At 35.6% G+C, this 23,015-nt stretch overlaps 1 protein-coding gene and 1 pseudogene across 5 annotated transcripts in view; one reads left to right on the plus strand and one right to left on the minus strand.

Moving 5' to 3' along the window:
- Nucleotides 1–23,015, plus strand: part of CBL (Cbl proto-oncogene) — a 94,673-nt gene that overhangs the window by 16,311 nt on the left and 55,347 nt on the right. For 4 of the 5 annotated variants that reach the window (XM_039866619.1, XM_039866622.1, XM_039866621.1 and 1 more), the window contains exon 2: nt 897–1,144. The exons of the other annotated variant lie outside the window; for it this stretch is intronic. In XM_039866619.1, coding sequence (XP_039722553.1) covers nt 897–1,144 — 248 coding nt within the window. The remainder of the gene's footprint in view (nt 1–896; nt 1,145–23,015) is intronic. 5 annotated transcript variants of the gene reach the window in all.
- Nucleotides 5,460–5,578, minus strand: LOC120605727 (uncharacterized; annotated as a pseudogene).

The following is a 23,015-nucleotide window of genomic DNA, read 5'->3' on the forward strand; positions in this document are numbered from 1 at the left end:
GATATATTCCCAATCGTTTCACTACTATTTTTGGAAAAGACCGCTCCTTTGTGATAAGTCTGGGGGGTTTATACTTGTGTGGGTCTGTTTCTAGACTTTTCTGTTACACTAATTTGTCTTTTCCAGATACAGGAAAATCCATATAAATGGAAGGTATGAAGTAAGATGGTAGGAATAGACACAAAGCATTGGTCATTATAGCAAATACAAAATGGACTAAACTTACCAGTTAAAAAGCAAAGATTGTTACATTGGACTTTAAAAATCTACCTCTATGTTCTTGAAAGGAGACTCACTTAAAACAGAAGAAGGCAGAAAAGTTGAAAGTAAAGGTAAAAAGAGTTACTAGGGAAATTCTGAGAGTCCTGCATTTATATGAGAAGGAAAGGTGCGTCCGTTCAACTCCATGCTTTGCTAGGTCCAAGGCCTCCCTGCTCCTATCCTCTACTGGATTTTAAAAGTCCAGGCCCCTGAATCATTGAGATTTCCCTCTCAGGGCAGCCATGTTCTTTGTTTTTGCCCTTGGGAATTTTCTTTATTCTCTTGTGAGGTAAGCCATGCATTTAAAAGGAATTTGCTCTATTTCACCTAGCAGTTCTTAGGCATTTGTGTGGATATCTCCCCAACCCCCAGCCCCAGTCATTTATTCTATTATGTGTTGTCTGAATCATTAGTTTCTCATATGGTTTTAAGAACCCACCCTTCTAGAGGGAACCACTAAAAATATAAAATGATTGCCTAAGGGGCAGTGGGGTTATGGATCATTTCTTATATTCTTAACCATTTTTATATTTATGTAAAAGAACATATTTTATAACTTTTTAAATTTAAAAAAGGAAAAGGAAATTGTCCTTAAGATCCTCCAAGTAATAGCCCTTCTTTTCCATTTGTTGCAGGTGGTGCGGTTGTGTCAGAACCCAAAGCTGGCGCTAAAGAATAGCCCACCTTATATCTTAGACCTGCTGCCAGATACCTACCAGCATCTCCGCACTATCTTGTCAAGATATGAGGGGAAGATGGAGACACTTGGAGAAAATGAGTATTTTAGGGTGTTCATGGAGAATTTGATGAAGAAAACTAAGCAGACCATAAGCCTCTTCAAGGAGGGGAAAGAAAGAATGTATGAGGAGAATTCTCAGCCTAGGTAATGGAGAGTACTACACAAATAATATATTCAGGCTGACTGCCCAAATTGGTGACACTTAGAAGTAGTTGAGTTGGTTTTAATTTTATATCAATAAGAAACTCAGGGTTGACATTTGATTTAAAGGTATGCTTTTACATTAGAGGTTGCCTTGGAGGATATTAAATCGTCCCTAGCTTTGTTTATCTTTGAAAAGTCAGTGAGTTATAGCCATGAAGATGAGAGGCACTAGGTCCTTTTAGAGAGCCTGAAGATCATGAAAATTTGTGGATAGGTGAGAGTTTGAAAGAAAGAGGTTAGAGTAAAGCTGAGTTTGGGAGTAAATAATAAGAGATCAGATTTTTCCAGAGCTATACCATATTAGGTAAATTAAAAATATGGGATCATAGGGAAAAAAATTAAGCCAGTAGTTTAGATAACTTTTTTTTTGTTAAAGGAAAGTGAAATGACATTTCTTTTATAGGTAAAGGATATTGGCAAATGCAGTTAATTCAATTAATATTTGAGGGACCACTATATATTCTTTTGTACTTATAAAATACTAAGAACTATATTGGCTATCTTATGTTATTAGCTTGGTTGTTGAAAATTGTGTACCGGGAGAGAAATAGGTTGATTTTATGTATGGGTATTGTGTTTGGTTTTGTCCATTTGGAAATAAATATTAACTTATCTAGAACAAGTAAAAAAATGTAAATTTCACTAGAACTTCTTAGGGAATAAATTACTCTCAAAGGGTGACTTGAATTGGGGGGGGTGGTAATTTCTGAGAGCATTAAGTTGGCATATGTTACTCAAGAAGTAACTAACTAAATGGTATTCTTGTAGCCTACCACTTTAACTCTCTCTGATGGTTTAGATTCTGGGAACCCTTGTCTCTCACTTAAAAATTTACCCCCATCATTATTCATATTACCTTTACCTACCACATTACTCAGGTTTGGTCCGGGGTATCAGTCTTTTCTTCTTAAAAAGATTTCTGGCAACTGAATTTGATGTATAGGAGCCTTTGTAACTTTTAGCTTGTATAAAATTAAACTTGATTCCTTTTAATTATTTCAATTTCATGACTTTTGTTAAAACCTTGACTCTATGGACCTTAGCTAAATAGTCATTTTGTATTGCTGAGTTTTAAGAAAATAATTTTACTTTATTAGGTACCAGAACTTTAAAAATTTATTTGCCATCTACAATGAACTAGAGTCTGTCTAATTCTAGGAGGTAAAAAAGAGAATTAAGCATTCAGTTATGATGTGATAAATGCTTTAATAGAGATATGTGCAAAATGCTGTGTGAACATAGTTTTGCCTAGCTACATCAGGAAGAGTGGCACAGAGGAAGTGTTATTTGAGCTAGAGTTTGAAGGGTAAGTAGGAATTTTCTAGGCAAGGAGTGGAGAAAAGACCTTCAGCACTGTGGCATGAAAATGCAGAGGCCCTGCATGTTTAAGGAACATGAGCAGTCTGATTTGGCTATAATTGGTGGAGATAGATAAGCTAGAAATACAGGTTGGAGTTAGATTGTAAAGAGCTGTTCTTTGATCTCTAGACCTTCTATAAATAATAGGCTGCCATAGAACAGTTTTTCTGAAAAGAGCATTTTTATAGTGAAATAAAACTTACAGACCTTCTGGTATTAGAGCATACTGAATATTGTTTAACATTTTTTTTTGTGACTGATGATAGTTTCTTACATAGAGGCAGTGTAGTATACTGGTTAAGAGGTTGGACTCTGAAGCCTACTGCCTGAGTTTGAATCTTTTTCCACTTAGCTATGTGACCCTTCAGTTTCCTCAACTATAAAATGAGATAATAATAGTACTTTCCTTGTAGGGTTGTTGGGAATTATTAAATGGATAACTAAATGTGTAGTACTTAGAGCAGTGGTTAGCACGTTGAAAGTGACAAATGGTAAGTAAAGGTAATATGTGACTTTCATTACTGTAAATGTAGATTATTTTATCAGTGATACCACTAGGAACTAATGAAATATATACACCAATTTGCCTTTACTAAATGGCTTCATACTATGCTTGCAAGTTCTTTTGCCTTTCTTAAAACTTTACTGTCAGTATGCCTGTCTGTATCAATTTCACTCCCCCTAATATGAAGCTTTTAATCTACTGTGGGCTTTGAATTCATATAACCAGGTTTGTACAAATTATATGTAAAGTGAGAATAAATTTCAGTTGAGAATCAAATTTTTAAAAAATAAAGTATGGCTTTACTATATGGCTTTTATTATGTCTTTACTATATGATCTTTATGATGTGTATTTTGGTTGCTTAGAGGCTTTTGTTCCTATTCAGTTTTTTAAATTGAGATATAGTTCACTGAAATACCGTAAAATTCATCCTTTTAAAGAATTGTATACTTTATGGTTTTTAGTGTGTTAATAAAGTTGTGTAAACATCAGCACTGTCTCATTCCAGAACATTTCCATCACCCCAGAAAGAAATCCCATACTCATTAGCAGTCACTCCCCATTCCACACTCCTGCTCTCTCTACTCCAGCCCTTGGCAATCACTAATATCAACTTTCTGTAGATTTACATGTTCTAAAAATTTCCTATAAGTAGAATCATGTAATAGTAGCCTTTTTTGTCTGGCTTCTTTCACTTAGCATGTTTTCACAATTTATCCATGTTCAGTACTTCATTCTTTTTATGGCTAAATAATTTTTCATTGTATGGATATGTACCACATTTTGATTATGGATATTTGGGTGGTTTCCATTATTGACTATTATGAAGAATACTGCTATGATCATTTTTGAACAAGGTTTTGTGTGACTATATGTTTTCAGTTCTCTTGGGTATACACCTAGGAGTGGAATTGCTGGGTCATATGGTAATTTTACGTTTAATTTTTTGAGGAACCACCAAGCTGTTTTCCACAGCAGCTATACCATTTTGTATTTCCCTAGCAATGTATGAGGGTTCCAATTCCTCATCAATAGTTGTTATTGTTTTTTTCTTTATTATAGCCACCCTGATGGGTGTGAAGTGGATAGCTCATTGTGGTTTGGATTTTCATTTCCTTAACGAGTAATAATGTTAGTATCTTTTCATGTGCTTATTGGCCCTTTTTTTGAGATGTGTTGTCTTTATTGTTGACATGTAAGTGATCTTTACATTGCTAGATACTAGACTCTTATCAGATATATGATTTAAAAAACTTTACTCCCATTCTGTGGGTCTTCTTTTCACTTTCTTGATAGTATCATTTAAAGTACAAAAGTTTTTAATGTTGATGAGGTCCAATATTCTTTCTTTGGTTACTTGTGCTTTTGATATCATACCTAAGAAACCATTGCCTAATTCAAAGTCAAGATTATGCCTATGATCATTTTAAGTTAACTTTTTATGCCCTATATGGTATATAGTGATAGGACTTGCGTTGGACCTGTAGATCAATTTGGGGAGTATTGCCATCTAAACAATACCAAGGCTTTCAATCTATGAACATGGGATGTCTTTCCATTTATTTAGGTCTTCTTTAACTTCTTTCAGCAGCATTTTGTAGTTTTCAGTGTACAGGTCTTTTGCCTTGGTTAAATTTATTCCTATTTTGTTCTTTCTGATGCTATTATAAATACAATTGTTTTCTTAATTTCATTTTTGGATAGTTTGTTGCTGCTGTATAGAATACATTGATTTTCGTATGTCGATCTTGTATCCATCAACTCTGCAGAACTCATTTACTGGTTGGTTCTGTTAGTTTTTTAGTGGATTCCTTAGAATTTTTTACAAACAAGATCATGTCATGTGCAAATAGTGATAGTTTTACTTCTTCCTTTCCTTTGTGGATGCCTTTTACTTCTTTTCCTGCCTAACTGCTCTAGCTTGAACCTCATGTTGAATAGGACCTTATGTTGGATAGAAGTGGTGGGAGCAGACATTCTTGCCTTGTTCCTGGTATTAGGAGGAAAGCTTTCAATCTTTCCATACCATTGAGTATGATGTTAGTTGTGAAATCTGTTTTTTTCCCCCTAGGTTTTAAAACTTTATTTGCATATTAAAAATTGTGCATTTCAGTAATTAAAACCATTTGAACAACAACAAAATGGTACTCTGATTTAACTACAGTTTACAGCCTGCAGGACACCTTGGACTAGCTTGGATTTTACTTTAGATTTCACAGCCGCCACTCAGATTCTGCCTCCACCAACATGCATGTTTTTTTCCTTTCCCACTAGCCACACAGGCAGATGGGAGAGACAGGGGTAGCCTTCATTGTCAGTAGTTCTTTGATGTGAAAAAGGGCAGCACAGTCATTTAAACTTGATCCAACCTCTTTGCATCTTTTTTTTTTCTTGTCTGCGGTACCCGGTCTTCCTAGGTGGTCTCCCATCCAAGTACTAACCAGGCCTGACCCTGCTTAGCTTCTGAGATCAGGCGAGATCGGGCATGTTCAGGGTGGCATGGCAGTAGACTCTTTGTATCTTACAAAGTTAAACAGCTAAAAGAAGTAAAATAAGATGGTAATGCTTGTGGAATATAAAGTGCATGTTGGCGGTACGTGCCTCATTACGATTCGCCTACTTTCTTCTCTACTTCAGTCGTTTCTTTTGAAGTCAGTGGATTTTTCTCTTGCGTTTCTGTCTTCAGTTTCAACTTATCAAATTTCTCAATCTCAGCCACGTTGGTTTGTCATACTTGGTTGCAGAGGAAGCTGAGTGAGGCACACGAACGAGTGAGTTGGATCTGCCCAGTGGCAGTTGCAGAGTGCCAGTTGCGACATTTTCATGGACATCCTTCACGAGGTTGAGAATGTTTCCGTTTATTTCTTGTTTGTTCGATTTTTTTCTTTTTATCATGAAAGGTCTCATAGGACTTTTGTGCTTGGTTCCTGATTTTTCTTCTTGGAAGAAAGAAATTTGTAGACTTGTAAAATTCTAGTAAAAGTGACTATCTTAAATTGGAACAAGGGCAAGAATATAAGTAAGCCTCAAGAATAACTGAAACCAGGGTTGAAAATGCTGCCAAGACTCTATCTGCTATCTGCATTCTCTCAATGCAGATTAATGTTTAAATTGCAGGAAAATCTATCCTCTGCTACACCCAAGATTTAAATCTTATGGGTTTCCAGTATAACAGAATGTCTGACACATAGTCAGTTTTAACTGTGGCTTGGTATAGATCAAATAATTATCCCTGGAGCAATCAATTCTGGGAAGAAAAACTAAGTGCTGTGATTAGTCCAGCATGTATCAAGTGTCACCTCTAGATGAACCTGTTGTGGCTTAGAGAACGTATCTGTTTCCCCAGAGCCATGTGCATGAGGGAATTTGTTCCATGAGGGAATTTGCTGGAGATTGAGGAGTTAATCCCTTAAATAATCTCTAGAAGAGTATATATAAGTGTATCTATCAGTACATAATATAGTTGCTTCCTCTCTTTTAGAGAGGATATTAGATGAATTAATTTCTCTAAAGATAATTAGCCCTAATTTTTCTTAGTCTTTATAAAAAATGAATTAAGCAAAAACTATAATCTGCTTTCTTATCTTTGATCTTGAATTGTAGTTTTTGCACCTGTTTTTGTTGATGCACAGGGTGTTACAGCAGAAGCTGAATGGGATTGTATACAGTGCAGTTAATTTGCAAATGTTACTATTTTATTATTGTATCCATTTCAGAAGTAAGATAAAACTTTTCTAACTATATTACCTTTTTAGAGGTAATTTTAAGTGGAAATGATCAAGATTGGTTTTGTTGTATTCAGCTAGGAATCATTCAGAAATAACTAAAAGCTCCTGTGATAACCACTTATTAAAGTAAAAACTAGTATTAGGTATTTTCTCTGGGGTAGACACTGCCCTAGGAGCAGTGATAGAGCAGTAAATAGGACAAACATAGTCTTTTCTCTCATGAAGCTTATAACCTTATAATCTCTCTTTTTGCATTAGTTTCCAAAACATAACCTCTAAACCAGTTTTTTTCTGTTGGTTTTCAAATTATCCTCCAATGGAATAGCAGTGTTTCTCAAACAAGACAGAAGTGTTTGTGCTGCTGTAGTCTTTCCCTAGCACCCCAAAAATAGGTGTCAATAAGTGTGTCAAATCCCATTAGTAGATAATAGTAGCTTATATCTTTGTGTTGAGAAGTTTGGGTTTGATGGGAAAAGATTCCCACTTAGATTAGGAATGCTCTTCTCACAGTTGGGAAAAGGGCAGCACCATGCTCCTGTGTCTGTTTTGTCCAGGAGAGCAATGATAATGGCTTGAACCAAAGTGGTGGTAATAGAGATGGAAAAAAGTGAACAGTACTTGATGCATTTTAAATTTAGGGACATATGACCTGTTAATGAATTGGGTAGGTTTCTGGTTTGAACAACTGGATAGGTGGTACAGTGAGATTTCATAGAAAGATATTAGACAGGGGAAAGACATGCTCTGGCTTTTTTTTTTTTTTACACAATGACAGTATTGGCTGCTGTGTAGGAAATGGATTAAGCTTATAGCAGTAGCAGTGATGGAAGTAGAGGGATAGGTTACAAGGTTTTTGCTGTAGGCCATATCCTAGAGATGAGATAACTTAGACTAGGGAAGAGAAAGTTGACAGGAAGGAAATTGGACAGATAGGAGACAGACTGGAATTAGAATCAATAAGAATTACTGGTAGGTTGGATAAGAGGAAGATGGAAAAGGATGACAGGGAAGAATCAAGGATGACTTGTAGGTTTCTGGTCTTTAACTCTGCCAGTGGCAACAGCCTTTACTAAAATCGGGGAATTCAGAGTATGGATGTGGATAGAACTAAATTGAGAGTGAAGGGAATCGAGTTCTGTTTTGGACATGTTTGAAAGAGTTTTATGAGCTATCTAAGGCAACATGTCAAGAAGGCAATTGGCTATATTTGAGTTTAGCGTTCAGAGGGAGAGGTCTGAAGTAGAGGTAAAAATTTAGTGGTATTCAGAAAAGTATTTAAAGCCATGAGAGTGGACAGAATAGTCAGGAATGGAGATTCAACAGGTGGCACCACTGTGGGAGAAAGAAAAGAAAGAATAAATTGAAATACCCAACAAAGAAAATTAAAAAACAAACACCCCCCCCAATGGAAAATGAAATGAATAATCTACAAAATAAGAAATAAAAAATACCAAATATGAACATTAAAAGAACAATCCGGTTTACTAGTCTTAAAATAATTTTGTTTTGGCCCGCAAAATTGGCAAAAAACAAAACAAACAGACAAAAAAACCCCAGAAAACCTACTGATACTCAGTGTCAGGAAAATGACTACTCACATACCTTACTGTGATAGGAATGAAATTGGTTTAGACTTTTTGTGTGTGTGGTGGGGAGGGGCGGGCATATTTAGAAAGATTTAGAATTTTGCTCAGTATTTCCACATTTAGGAATTTATCGAAAGGAAGTGAGAAGGAATTTGGGTTAAAGTATAGCTACAGAGAGCTGTTCATTAAGATGCTTTATGTAATAGAGAAAAACTAGAAACAACCTAAATGTTCAGTATCAGAAGATGAATTATATAAATAACAGAAGCTATGGTGCACTATGTAGACATTAAAAATTTTTGTTGATTAAGGTTAATAGTAGGCAAACAATGTATTAAAGAAATAGGTGAAGGTGGTCAAAAGGTACAGACTTGCAGTTATAAGATAACTCCTGGGGATGTAAAGTACAATTTGGTGACTATGATATTTCTATAAAAGAAAAAGAAGTCTACAGAATTGTATATATAACTAATAAGATCTCATTTCTGTAAAAAGTATTTAAAAATATAGTAAAAAAACCCCAGAAGAAATGATACCAAAATGTTGATAGTAGTTGTTTCTAGGTATTGAAATTAGAAGTAGTTTTAATTTTTTTTTTCTGTTTACATTTTCTAAATTTTCTACAACGAATATGTAATCAGTCAAATTATTTTTAAAAGAAGAAAAAACTGTGATACTTCTTAGGTGATAGCATGGATTCACAAGGCCAATCTGAAAAACTTTCCATTTATTGCAGCAACATAATTGGTCAATTTGGTTGATCCAAGTCAGATACAGTACTAAGTCCTCCATCTTGAGAAGCTAGATAGCTTAGTCGAAATGGACAGGGAGAAGTTTAATGAAAGTGAACAGTCACATTTAGTTCTTAACACCACATGTACAACAGTCCAGACAACCATAAGTTACTAAGGTTTAAATGTTAACACATCTAAACATTCTAAGAAAAGTAAAATCTTTAATTAGAAAATCTAAGGGTATGCTATGTATTAGTGCCTAAAGTACCTGGTCATCTAAAATTTTTGTTTATTAATATAGGTTTTTTTTTAACTTTTTGGTTTCAAGACCTGTTTACATTCTCAAAATCACTGAAGATATCAAAGAACTTTTGTTATATCTATCAATATTTACCATATTCAATATTAAAACCAAGAAATTTAAAAATATTTAAATAGTTAAAATAACATTTAAACAACATTGAAAAACAATAGTAAGCCCATTACATGTTAACATGAAAACATTTTTATGGAAAATGTTTTTAAATTTTTACATTTTTACAAGTCTTTTAAAATCACCTCAGTGAACATTTTGTACTTTGTTACATTAAAATCCATGATCTGTCTTGCACTTGGAATTAATCTTTTACCCATGCATGATTTTGTAACAGCAGGCATTGGTCACTTGAAAAATATTGGTTCATTAGATTACGTAGATTTTCCAAGTATTGACATATCATTATACATTCATTAATTAAATCTCACTGGAAAAGTTTTATTGGGAGAGCTCATGGTGGTGGATGTAAATTTTCCAAAATTCTAATTTTTGCTTTAAAGCTTGAGAGTCTTATCCCAGCAACAAAAAACTATCAGTTGTTTTCCTTAAAGTGACAGGTCACTTTATTTATGTTGGAGAAACTGTCTGCCAAATACCCAAGTCTGAGTAACCATACTTTGTCAATTAGTCATTCTTTTAAGTAAAAATGGTGTTTCATGCCATATAAAAATCTTACTCAATGGTGAAAGACTGAGAGCTTTCTTCCTAATACCAGGAACAAGGCAAGAATGTCTGCTCTCACGACTTCTATTCAACATAGGTTTTATTCAACATATGAGGTTCTAGCTAGAGCAGTTAGGCAGGAAAAAGAAATAAAAGGCATCCACAAAGGAAAAGAGGAAGTAAAACTATTTGCACATGATATTGTTTGTAAAAAAAATCCTAAGGAATCCACTAAAAAACTAATAGAACCAACCAGTAAATGAGTTCTGCAGAGTTGCTAGATACAAGATCAACATAAAAAATCAATTGTATTCTATACAGCAGCAACAAACTATCCAAAAATGAAATTAAGAAAACAATTGCATTTATAATAGCATCAGAAAGAATAAAATAGGAATAAATTTAACCGAGGCAAGATTCGTACACTGAAAACTACAAAATGTTGCTGAAAGGAGTTAAAGAAGACCTAAATAAATGGAAAGACACCTCATGTTCATAGATTGAAAGCCTTAGTATTGTTTAAATGGCAGCATTCCCCAAATTGATCTGCAGGTCCAATGCAATTCCTATCAGTATTCCAGCTGCCCTTTTGCAGAAATTGACAAGCTGATCCTAAAACTCATAAAGAATCTTGAGGAACATGGAATAGCCAAAACAATCTTGAAAAATAAGGAAGTTTGAGGACTCACACTTCTTGATTTCAAAGCTTTACTACAAAGCCACAGGAATCAAGATGGTGTGGTACTGGCATAAGGACGGACATACAGACTATTCAATGGAATAGAATAGAGAGCCCAGAAATAAACCCTTACACATATGGTCAGTTGATTTTCAACAAGGATGCCAAGACCATTCAAAGGGGGAAAAGACAGTCTTTTCAACAAATGGTGCTGGGGAAACTAGATATCTATATGCAAAAGAATGAAGTTGAACCCTTACCATATAGCATATATAAAAATTAACTCAACATGATTAAAGACCTAAATTTAAGAGCTAAAAATATAAAACTCTTAGGAGAAAACAGGTGAAATCTTTATAACCTTGGATTGAGCAATGATTTTTTGAGTATGACACCAAAGCATAGACAATAAAAGAAACAATAGATCATTTGGACTCCATCAAAATTTAAAACTTTATGCATCAAAGGACACTAATGAGAATGAACACACAGCCTACAAATTGGGAGGAAATATTTGCAAATCAAATATTTGATACGGAATTAACATCCAGAATAGTAAAGAACTACTAAACTCAACAACAACAAAAAACCTGTTGAAAAAATGAGCAAAAAATATGAATAGACATTTCTTCAAAGAAAATACACAATTGGCCAGTAATCACATGAGAAGATAATCAGTATCAGTCATTAGAGAAATGCAATTCAAAACCACTAGTTAACCACTTTATACCCATTGGGATGGCTATTATCAAAAAAGGGTAACTAACAAGTGTTGACAAAGATATGAAGACATTGAAACCCATGTGTATTGTGTAAAGTGATGTAAAGTGGTGCAATCACTGTGTAAAACAGTTTGGCGGTTCCTCAAAAAGTTGAAATAAAATTACCATATGACCCAGCCATTCTTCTTAGGTATTTACCCAAAAGAATTGAAAGCAGAGACTTGAACAGATATTTGTACACATATGTTCATAGCATTCATAATAGCCAAAAGGTAGAAACAACCCAAGTGTCCTTCAGCAGATGAATGAATAAACAAAATGTGGTCTATACATACAATAGAATATTATCCAGCTATGAAAAGAAAAGAAATTCTGATACATGCTACCACATAGATGACCCTTAAAAACATTATGCTAAGTGAAAAAAGCCAGATAGAAAAGGACAGCTGTAGACACAGAAATTACAGTAGAGATTACTGGGGACTGGGTAGAGGGAGAATAGGTAGTTACTGCTGATTCCGTTGGGATGATGAAAAAATTCTAGAAATCAGTAGGGGTGGTAGTTAAACAACATTGTAAATGTACTTAATGCTACTGATTTGTACACTTAAAAATAGTTAAAATAGTTTACAAAAAATGTTCTGCGAAGAAAGGACCACTTAACTAACCATTGCAGAAGAGCTCAGAGGACAACCATCATTACAACAGAAGTGCTTTTTGTATACTTCTCATTTTGTCACATAGAATATTTAAAAAGTCCTAAACAGTTGAGATTTAATAAAATTAGTAATCTTTCATGCTTCATCAAGGACATTCTTATGTGCAACTAGCCTTTTACTTTTACTGCAAGTTGTGGTGAAGAATACAGTGACTACACATACAGTTTAGTGCTACTATTTTGATTAATGTTGAAGCACCAGCGGGCTCCCACCATTGCTTTGTGCGGTCAGTGTAAATATCAGTACAGTGGAAAAGACAAATCGTGTTTTCGTATTACTATGGAAATAATTTTAACATTACAGACTCCCTGAAAGGGTCTCACAGACTTCCAGTGACAGTGTAGCACACTTTGAGAACCGTTGTATAAATATATACATTTTAAAAATGCTATAGTCATATGATAGGGAATTAAGAAAGTAGTGAGTGATTGACGCTACTGTCATTTTGGTGTCGTTCCTTCTAGTCTCTTAAAGAGTAAGCTTTTCATGATGTTATACCATTCTAATATGGCTTTATAATTCTGGAGCAAGGCAAGCTAATCCTATCTTTTGTGGTTGAACCGGTATACATTTCAAAGGAACAGAATATCAAGGCTGGTAAATAGATATTAATAAGTGTCCTATGGATAGTTTGTAGCTGCTTAGATTCCTCTGTTGAGGGGTTTAGTGGGAAAAGTTTCTAGGGTAGATTAGAAGTGTCTTCTTTGGACATGGGAAAGAGGTATGAGAGGACGCTGATTTGTTCTCTGTATTCTTTTAGTCTAAAATTTATAGTTTCCACCAAATTTGAAAATTTGTATTCAAAAAATTTTTTTCATTCCCTTTTTTCTGCTTTACTTTAGAGGACTCCATTTGTATGTATATTTGGCCACTTGAAGTTGTTTCATAGGCCACAGATGCTCTCTTCATTTTTCCCATTGTTTTATTTTGGGTAGTTGGTATCGCTCTGTTTTCAAGTTAATTGATCTTTTCTTCTGCAGTATTTATTTAATCTGTTGCACATCTTTTCTATTTTAGTTTTCATTTCCAAAAGTTAGATTTGGATCTTTTTAATGTCTTCCATGTACTTACCACATGCAAATCTTTCTCTACTTTTTTGTACATGTGGAATATAATTATAATAAGTATTTTGATATCCTTGTCTGTTAATGCTGTCATTTGTGTTGCTTATGGATTTAATTCTATTGATTTTTTTTTTCATTCTCACTAAGAGTCATATTTTCTAACTTCATTGCATGCTTAGTAATTTTTGATTGGATGCCAGACATTGTTAATTTTACCTTGTTACATGCTGGATTTCGTATTCTTATAAATATTCTTGAGCTTCGTTCTGGGACACTACTGAGTTACTTGGAATAGTTTGATCCTTTTAAAGTTTGTTAGGCTAAACTAGAAGAGCTTTTAATCTAGGGCTAATTCTCCTCCCACTCCATGCTCTCTGAATTACAAGATTTTTTTCCCCTCCTCTCTGTGTGAGAGCTGGGGAATGTTCTTTCTGCTCCTGTCCTCTGTTTGAGAACTGGGGAATGAAAAGAACTCTGCTCCTTTTCAGGTGGTTCTTTCCCCAGCCTCAGGTATTTTCCTGTGCTGATGTGTGCTCAGCTGAAGACTTAGAAGGCCCCCTTTGTAGATCTCCAGAACTTGCTCTCTGTCTAGCTCTCTTCTGTCTTGTGTTCTGCATGGAGAACTCCAACTTCCATGGCTTCCCCAGATGCAATTCTCCCTCAACTCAGAGAGACTGTCGGATTTGCCTGGGTTCTCCCTCCCAGTGTTGAGCCCTGGAAGCTTTTCAGGCAGTAAGTTCAGCCAGTCATAAGGTTCACCTCATTTGTTTCCCCTCTCTGAGAGATCAAGGTCCTCTGCTGCCTAATGTCCAATGTCTGGAAACGTGTTATTTCATATGTTTTGTCCAATTTTTTAGTTCTTTCAGATGGGAGGATAAATTCATTCTCTGGATTTTCTCCTCCCTTCCCCACTGGGGAAGAATTATGAAAATAGCATCCCATTCAAAATATATATTTTCTTTTTTTAAAAAAATATTTTTTTTGTTTTTCAGTTACAGTTGGCACAAGATATTATATGAGTTTCAAGTATATAATACAATGATTAAATACATAACTTACAAAGTAATCATTCTGATAAATCTAGTACCCATCGGACACTGTACATATTTATTACAACATTGTTGACTATATTGCTTACGCTGTACACTCACTACATACCCATGACTATTTTGTAACTACCAATTTGTACCTCTTAATCTCTTCCCCTTTTTTACAACCCTACCCACCCCGACCTCCCTCCCATCTGGCAACCATCAAAATATTCTCTGTATCTGTGAGTTTGTTTCTGTTTTGTTTGTTAGTTCGTTCTTTCGATTCCATATGTAACTGAAATCATATGGCATTTGTCTTTCTCTGTCTTACTTCACTCAGCATAATACCCTCTAGGTCCATCCATGTTGTCTCAGATTTCATTCTTTTATATGGCTGAGTCATATTCCATTGAACGTATGTACCACTTCATCTTATCCATTGCATTTATCGATGGACGCTTAAGTTGCGTCCATATCTTGGTTATTGTAAATAATGCTGCAATGAACATGAATTTGCATGTCCCTTTGAAGCACTGTTTTCGGTTTCTTTGGATAAATGCCCAGAAGTGGGATTACTGGGTCCTTGTCTCTTGTTATAGCCTTTGTTTTAAAGTCTATATTGTCGGATATAAGTTTGCTACCCCAGCTTTTTTGTTTGTTTCCATTCACGAAATATCTTTTTCCATCTCTTACTTTCAGTCTGTGTGTGTCTTGATCTGAAAGGATTCTCTTGTAGGCAGCATATGTAAGGAAGGGTCTTGTTATCTTATCCATTCAGCCATCCTATGTCTTTTGATTGGAGCATTTAATTCCTTTACATTAAAATAATTATTGATAGATGTGTAGTTATTGCCATTTTATTATTCATATTTTCGGTCTTTTTTCTTCTTAAAGAACTCTCTTTAACATATCTTGTAATACTGGTTTGGTAGTGATGAACTCCTTTTGCTTTTTCTTGTCTGAGAAGCTCCCTACCTGTCCTTCGATTCTAAAGGATAGCTCTACTGGGTAGAGTAATCTTGGTCATATGTCCTTGCTTTTTAGCACTTTGGATATTTCATGCCAATTCCTTCTGGCCTGCAAAGTTTCTGTTGAGAAATCAGCTGACAGTCTTATGAGAGCTCCCTTGTAGGTAACTAACAGCTTTTCTCTTACTACTTTTAAGACTCTCTCTTTGTCTTTAACCTTTGGCATTTTAATTATGATGTTTCTTGGTGTGGCCTCTTTGGATTCATCTTGTTTGAGACTCTGCACTTCCTGGGCTTGTTCATCTATTTCCTCTGCCAGGTTAGGGAAGTTTTCCGTCATTATTTCCCCAAATAGGTTTTCAATTCCTCTCTCTCTTCTTCTGGTACCCCTGTTGTGTGCATTTTGGTACACTTGATGTTGTCCCAGAGTCCCCTTAAACTATCCTAATTTTTTAAGGATTCTTTTTTTTTCTTGTTGCTGTTCTGTTTGGGTGTTTTCTGCTACCTTACCTTCTAAATTGCTGATTGGATTCTCTGTTTCATCTAATCTACTGTTGATTCCCTCTAAGATATGCTTCATTTTGGTTATTGTATTCTTCATTTCTGACTGGTTCTTTTTTATGTTTCCTACTCCAGTTTTGTGTTTTCTGTCTCTTCGTTGAAGTTCTCACTGAGTTCATCTACTCTTTCCCTGAGTTCATTGACCATCCTTATAAGTGTTTCGAGCTCTGCATCTGGTAGATTGCTTATCTCCATTGTTTTTTTTCTGGAGCTTTGTTCTCTTCTTTCATTTGGGACGTGTTTCTTTATCTCCTCATTTTTGCTGCCTCCCTGCATTTGTTTCTATGTATTACATACGGTTGCTATGTCTCCCAGTGTTAGTAGAGTGGCCTTATGTAGTAGGTGTCCTGTGGAGCCCGGTGGAGCAGTCTCTCTGATCACCTGAGCTGGGTGCTCCAGGTATGTCCTTTGTATGGGTTGTATGTGCCCTCCTATTATAGTTGAAACTTGATTGCTGTTGGCTCATCAGTGGGATCAATACCCTTAGACTAATTGGTTGTGAGGACTGGCCATGACTACAGTGGAGGAGCTTTTGTGCACGGGCAGACCCCACAGAGCAGGATTAGCTTTAGCAAGTCTCTGTAGTGCCTGTCTAGTCTGTCCTTAAGTGGGTCATCCTCAGATTTGGCCCTGAGTAGTGTTTCCAGACCCCGAGATGTGCTGTTGCGAGGGCCTCTTGGGGTGGGCTTGCCATAGGCCAAGTTCAGCTGTAGCTTGTGCCCTGCCTTAGGCTGTCTGGCATAAGCCACCAAACAATTTTCACTTGGCCACCACCACTAGCCATCTTGGAGGTGCTGTAAGAGGCCAAGCCCCAAACCGAGACCAGCTGCTGCTGGGTGGGCTTGGGGCTGTTCAGTAAGAGATAGAGGGTATGCCAAAGCCAGATGCTGTTTGGGTTTTGTGAACGTTTTAGAGATTTTAGTACAATCTGCATCATGAACCAAGACAGACCATTTGTATGGAAAAGCTTTTTGTATGGAAGCGGCTTGGGTGGGTCAGCAGATTGGGTGGGGCAGGGTCTCAGGGAATCATCAGAGCCGGGGGCAACCGGTGTTAGCCAGGTTGATAGAGACTCAGAATTGGAATCAGTCTGCACCTGTACGCTAGGTTGCAGGGAGAGCTCAACAAAGGGCCAATAGATTCTGCCAGCACTTCTGTCTGGGAGAAAGTTGCCCCTGAAGCCAAACAATTTCGTTTCTCCCCATATGTTCCTGGTGCCTTTCGAGCTGCTCCCCCTGCACTGGAGCTCAAAGCAAGTTAGTCCGTCAGCAACTAAGTCTATGTGAGGATCATTTAAGGGGAACACCTGGGACTCCCACAACCTTCTGACTTACTTTGTTCCAGTGTGCGCTGGTTTTCACAGCCAAAAGTTGTGGATACTTCTCTTCTTGGCACTGGTGCTCCAGGCTGGGGAGCCTGGAGTGTGGCTGGGAACCCTCACTCCTCTGGGGAAATCTCCACAACTGAGATATCCATCTTGATATTTTAACTGTCACACGTGGGTATGGGACCAGCCTGTTCTATGTCTCCACTCCTCCTGTCAGTCTTAAGGTGGCTTCTTCTGTATGTCCTTAGTTGTAGGACTTCTGTTCAGCTAGACTTTAGGTGATTTTCAATGATGGCTGTTCTGTAGTCTAGTTGTAATTTTGATATGGTCCTGAGAGGAGGCAAGCATAATGTTTACCTATTCTGCCATCTTGACCAGGACCCAGTCTTTGTATTTTCATCTTGGCTGAAAAGAGTCTCAGTCTAAAATTTAATTTGGGATTTCCCCAAATTCAGATACATTTAATGTTTATCAGATGCTTGCTGAATACCTGAAAATTTCAAAACTTAGTCTAATCTTCCTCACTCACTCTCTACCTTGTCACATAGATTAATTGAACACTTATCTATTTGCCAGGTGCTATGTATTTATTGTTGAGCAAAATTAACTTGGCCTTTGATTTTTTTGTAAGGACTTTTTTTTTTCTTCTTACTTTATAGATTTAGAAACATGTAGCTAGTAAGTGCCAGAACCTTTTTTATTTTTTAAAGCTCATCTCCCAAATGTTTATTACCAATTTACTTTGGTTTTCTTTGTTTAAATATAAAGGAATAGTGACTATATATTTCATTCAGTATTACAGAAATGATCCCTGGAGGCCATACTTTAAGTACCATATGAAATAGTAAACTATATAAACTTAGAGAAGTTAAAACATATTTTAAGAGGCATGTCTTTTGAACTCAAAAATATTCAGTAGTGTAGTTTACCACAGAATTATGTATTCATATAACAAGAGAATTTCACTCAAAATATTTCTAATAGGACATTGGCTTGGTTATGCACCTAGAGAGAGGGACAGTGAAGATACCCTCCTCCCCTCAAAGAATCAAATGTTAACTTTTATAAAACCAGAGCAGAGCATTATGGAGAGGTAGGCAGTGCATGTCAAGTAAGTAGAATGCACAAAAGCTTTTTCTCATCACGTTGCTTTAATTGTGCCAACCAAAGACATGCTTTAAAACCTTAATACTTGTGAAGTCTAAAACTACATTTAAATTACAAATCTTCAAGCAGAAGCTGGAAAGCTGGGCTACAAGAATGTCTTTTTGCCAGGCCATAGTATACAATGTAGCAAATGCTTACTAGAGATACCTAGTAGTATGAAAATGTTGGAAGCATTGTGAACTTTAATCCTGGCAACCTATTTTAAAAAAATTTTACTTATTGTATATTGAACTTGCAATGTATGTTTTCTTCAGAAAGCTTAAATTCAGTGTATTAAATTTGTTAAACGAATGGAATAAAAAACATTCGTTAGCATTTTTTTCCCTCTCTTTGTTTAAACCTCCCTCTCTTCCTTTTATGTGCAAAACACCCATCTGTCTTAGTGCCTAATAAAATGTATCTAGGTGGTTGAAATCCAGGTTGAAGTGTTCAGAGTTAATATTTCTTAATTTGTTTCATTCTAATTCTTATGGCATTTTTTCTCAGATTATTTACATTTAAAATAATTAGTTGAATATTTTATTTTCTCTATAAAGTTGAACCACATAGATAATCGTGATCCTTCCTCTTCTGTTGCCCTAACTGCAAAGAGCGTGATTAGAAAGCCACTTAGGAAGAAAGTCTTCCATCGTCTTTTGTGTTAACAGGGAGCTAAATTCCCTTGACATGAACCTTTTGTGCAGGGCTCAGAGTTTCATGTTCATCATCTCTTGTCTTCTACTCAGTCATCTATCTCATCTTGATTTTACTTCTGTAGTATCTCTCATTTGTCTTATTTTACTACCCATGTTCAAGCTCCCATTACCTTCCGACTGCAGTACTATCCTAATTGATTTCTCTGCTTTGTCATTTCCCCTGTAATTCATCTTGCATACTGCTGTCATTTATGGCCTTAAAACAGATTGGATATCATTCCCATTTCTAAACCCTAATGACTTCCCACTGCATTTGTAATCTCTCTCACACTGAGAGTGTATCTCTACATTTTGAGTCCCGCTGATGTTTTTCAGTTTTGTCATATGCTACTATGATTCTACATTCTAGACACACCAGTCTATTTGCCAGTCCCTCCTTGCACTCTTCTGCTGAGCTTTTGCTTTAGTCATTCCCTTGGCCTAGAATCCCTTTCCTTCCCATACTGTCTATTGAAATTCTGTTTTTCCTTAAAGTCCAAGATGGCTCCTAAATTATACTAGTTTTAGTTAGTGGTTCTTTCACTCATGTTCTTGTGACACTTTGTTTTTGTTTAGTTTGCCAAATTCTACCCAAGTATGTGAGTCTGCTTTGATAACCAACTGGCTAGACAGGTCCAGGAAGACTTTCTTTACTACGTTATCTGACATTGTCTTTGTTTAAAGTTTCTTAAATGTATGTTAAATTTAGTAAAATACTACTAAATACTAAGTACTACTAACTAACTAAAATACTAATACCAGAGTTTCATACACAGAATTAGAACTTGAAGAGGATTATTTTTAATGGAAATACATTAGGAAAATGGCAGTGATGAAGTCTTCTCTGCTTTTGATCCCTCCAAACAGTTTTAGATTCAGATAGATAAAGAAAATTCCATGTTCTTTCCCAAGTTTTGAGAGCAGCAGAATTTAGTAGGTACTCTATATTTGTTCAGAGAAACCCTGTGTTTAAGCGGAAATGGATGTCTGGTGTGTCATATACTCAAGAATTAAATATTAATGATAACTAGATCGACTTTCTACATATTTAATTAGATTCCATTACAGTTGTTTCCTATTCAGTATAAATTGTTTTGTCTATATACTTTTAAATTTATTTTTTAAGTTCATGAGATGAGCCTTCTGAAAGGTGGTGTTTTTTTGTTATTGTAGGGAGGATATGAGAAGTTTTGGAGGTTTCTGCATTACGTTACCGATATACCGTAAAATTCTTATGGAATTAGTAAAGAGAACTAGTAACCAGTTATCAGGGTTAATATATTTTTAGCTGTGGAGAAATGCTTCAGTGTATGTAATTTACATAGTGGTCTTTCAGATTTTGGGTTGAGTAAATTCAAAGGTTATTTTGAAATATAGAGAAATCTGATTATATTCTTGAACTCTTTAAGAAATGATGTTATACCACCATAAGTTAATGTAGCTTTTCACCGTGATTTTAAAACTATTTGTTTTTTTCAACCATACTAAAAACCAAAGGTATTAACTTATAAATATCATGCCTTGATAGTTTGTGCTTTAATAAAAATGTATCACATTAATCGTTTAAAAATATCAACTCTAGTATAAGTGATCAGTTTTAACCCATTTCCTGTTTAGAAAAAAAAAGTGCAGCTCACTGCCAGCATTCATTTTACATAAACATGCTCTTTGATGCTAAAGCAAATCTGACTGATTTTCAGTGTGAAATTAAAATCTAAAAACTGTTCTGGGAGTATTTCTAAATAGAGTTTGTCTCTAATTCTAATGTAACAGAAATGTATGCATAAATTGGATTCATCAAATGAATCTTTGGCTAACAACTGTTTGAGAATGATGTTAATTTAGCATCATGTGGGGAATGGTACGTTTCCTAGGATTTGACATCAGCAATCGAATTACTGTATTTTGTAAATGGAAATACCACTGCTAAAAATGGAATGCTATACATAGAATGACGTCATTTGTTTCCAAAGACTATTGATATACTAGAGCATTGTGAAAATAATGATAAAAGTGAGATATTTCGTGGCAAACTTTGGGGGTAAGGTTAGGACTGTAATCTGCGAGTTATCTCAGAGTAAATGCTGCAGTGGCAAGCGCCGCTGGCGAGTATTCTTGAGCAAATGGGAAAAGGGTTAAGTGAGTTAAGAAAGAAGGAATATATCTGTGAAAATATTTTCTGGTCGGTAGTAACTATACAGTGGAGAAGCATGGCAAACACTCACTGCCTTAAGCAAGTGGTCAAGGTTAGTATCACCAGCGATGTCATTTGGGCTTATGTACCCCCTGATATGATAAGAAGGGCACTTCCCTGCTGTGGTATTCTTTCTGTAAACTCAACCTCAGTCAAAATATGAGAAAAACATCAGCTAAACACAAATTGAAAGTTCTACAGAATACCTGACCAGTACTTCTCAAAACCGTTAAGGTCATGGAAAACAAGAAAAGACTAAAAAACTGTCACAGACTAGAGGAGACTAAGGAAATATGACGAATAAATGTAATCCTAGATTGGATCCTGGAGCAGACAAGGACATTAATAGAAAAAACTGATGAAACCTAATAAGAGTCTAGGTTTAGTTAACAGGACTAACTGATGTTGGTGTCTTAGTTTTGACAGATGTTATCACACTAATATAATGGTAATATTAAGGGAAACTAAAACTGAATGAGGAGTGTATGGGAACACTCTGTACTATCTTTGTAACTTTTCTGTAAACCTAAAATTCCAAAATAAAAAGTTTATTGAAAAAAATCAGTTACATTTTCCAATTCAAGCTACAGATTTTATTGAACGACTTAAGTGCAAGGCAATGTGCTCACGATTGCAGGGGTTAAAGAGTATAAAATACCTTCCCTGCCCCTGCCCTTAAGGAGTTGTCATCCAACTAGGGAGTAAGACAACTGATACAAAGTAGAACATGATGGAGCCTGTGCAAAGTATGAACAAGATGCAGTTGGTGGAGTGGGAAGGGGTACAGTGTTGGAGTGTAGATACTAAATGAAGACTGGTAAACCTGTCTTCCCCAACACACACACCAAGGAAATAGCATTTGAAATCAACTTTGTATAGGCAGGATTTCAGTAACCATAGTTACTGGAAAGGAAATACTGTGTCATAACAAATGATCCTGGGCTCTTGAATCAGACAGACCTGCTCTGCTACTTACTAGCTCTTATGACCTTGGGCAAGTTATTTAATGTCCCTAAGTCTTTGTTTTTCATTTGTAAAATAGGATAATTCCTACTGCACAGCATTATTAACAGAGTCAAATGAAATATACATGTAGTTTTGCAAAGTATCTGATACATATATAGTAAGCTCTTAATGTTAACTGTTAAGAGATGGAGAGAGGCATATATTTTTGTAACACTATTACTGGGCGACCTGGAAAGGATATAATGGGAAAAGATAGAATGTTTTGGGAAATATTGAGCAGTATATATTTAGAAAGGTGAGTCGGGATCATACTGTGAGTGCTTTGACTTATAAACTGAGCAATTTGAATTTTTTGGTGCTTATTGGGAAGTCATTGAAGATTTTTCTATAGGGGGAGTAAGGAGACTGGGTCACTTTTAAAGTTAATTTGATAAAAGCATGAGGGGAGTGCTGGCTGCTGGTTTTCCTTATACTTGGTGAATTAGATTAGCATTCCTTTAGCTTTAGATTCTGTGAAACAGCTGAGGATGTTCTGGGTTATTAATGTTGTGTGATGGTAATCTGTTACCATATAGCTTAGGAGTCTCAAAAGCAGGACAATGAGTATAGTATCAATTATACTTAATATGTTTTTAGTAAAAAAGATTATTGGTATTTTTAGATATATTAGCTTAGAGCTCCTTTTGTAAGTGATGCTGTTCATTTTACTCTTTTTTAAAGCAGTTTAAGCAGATAAAAGTTAAACAGTACTTCATTGACTTCCTGTGAAGCTTTTGTTGAAACAAATTCCGTTGTATCTATTTTTAAAGCTGATTACTGTGAGTAGAGGATGCTGCTATTGAGTTATGA

This window comes from Pteropus medius, unplaced genomic scaffold (genome assembly GCF_902729225.1).
Source record: "Pteropus medius unplaced genomic scaffold, Ma_sr-lr_union100, whole genome shotgun sequence".
In the NCBI taxonomy this organism is placed as follows: domain Eukaryota; kingdom Metazoa; phylum Chordata; class Mammalia; order Chiroptera; family Pteropodidae; genus Pteropus; species Pteropus medius.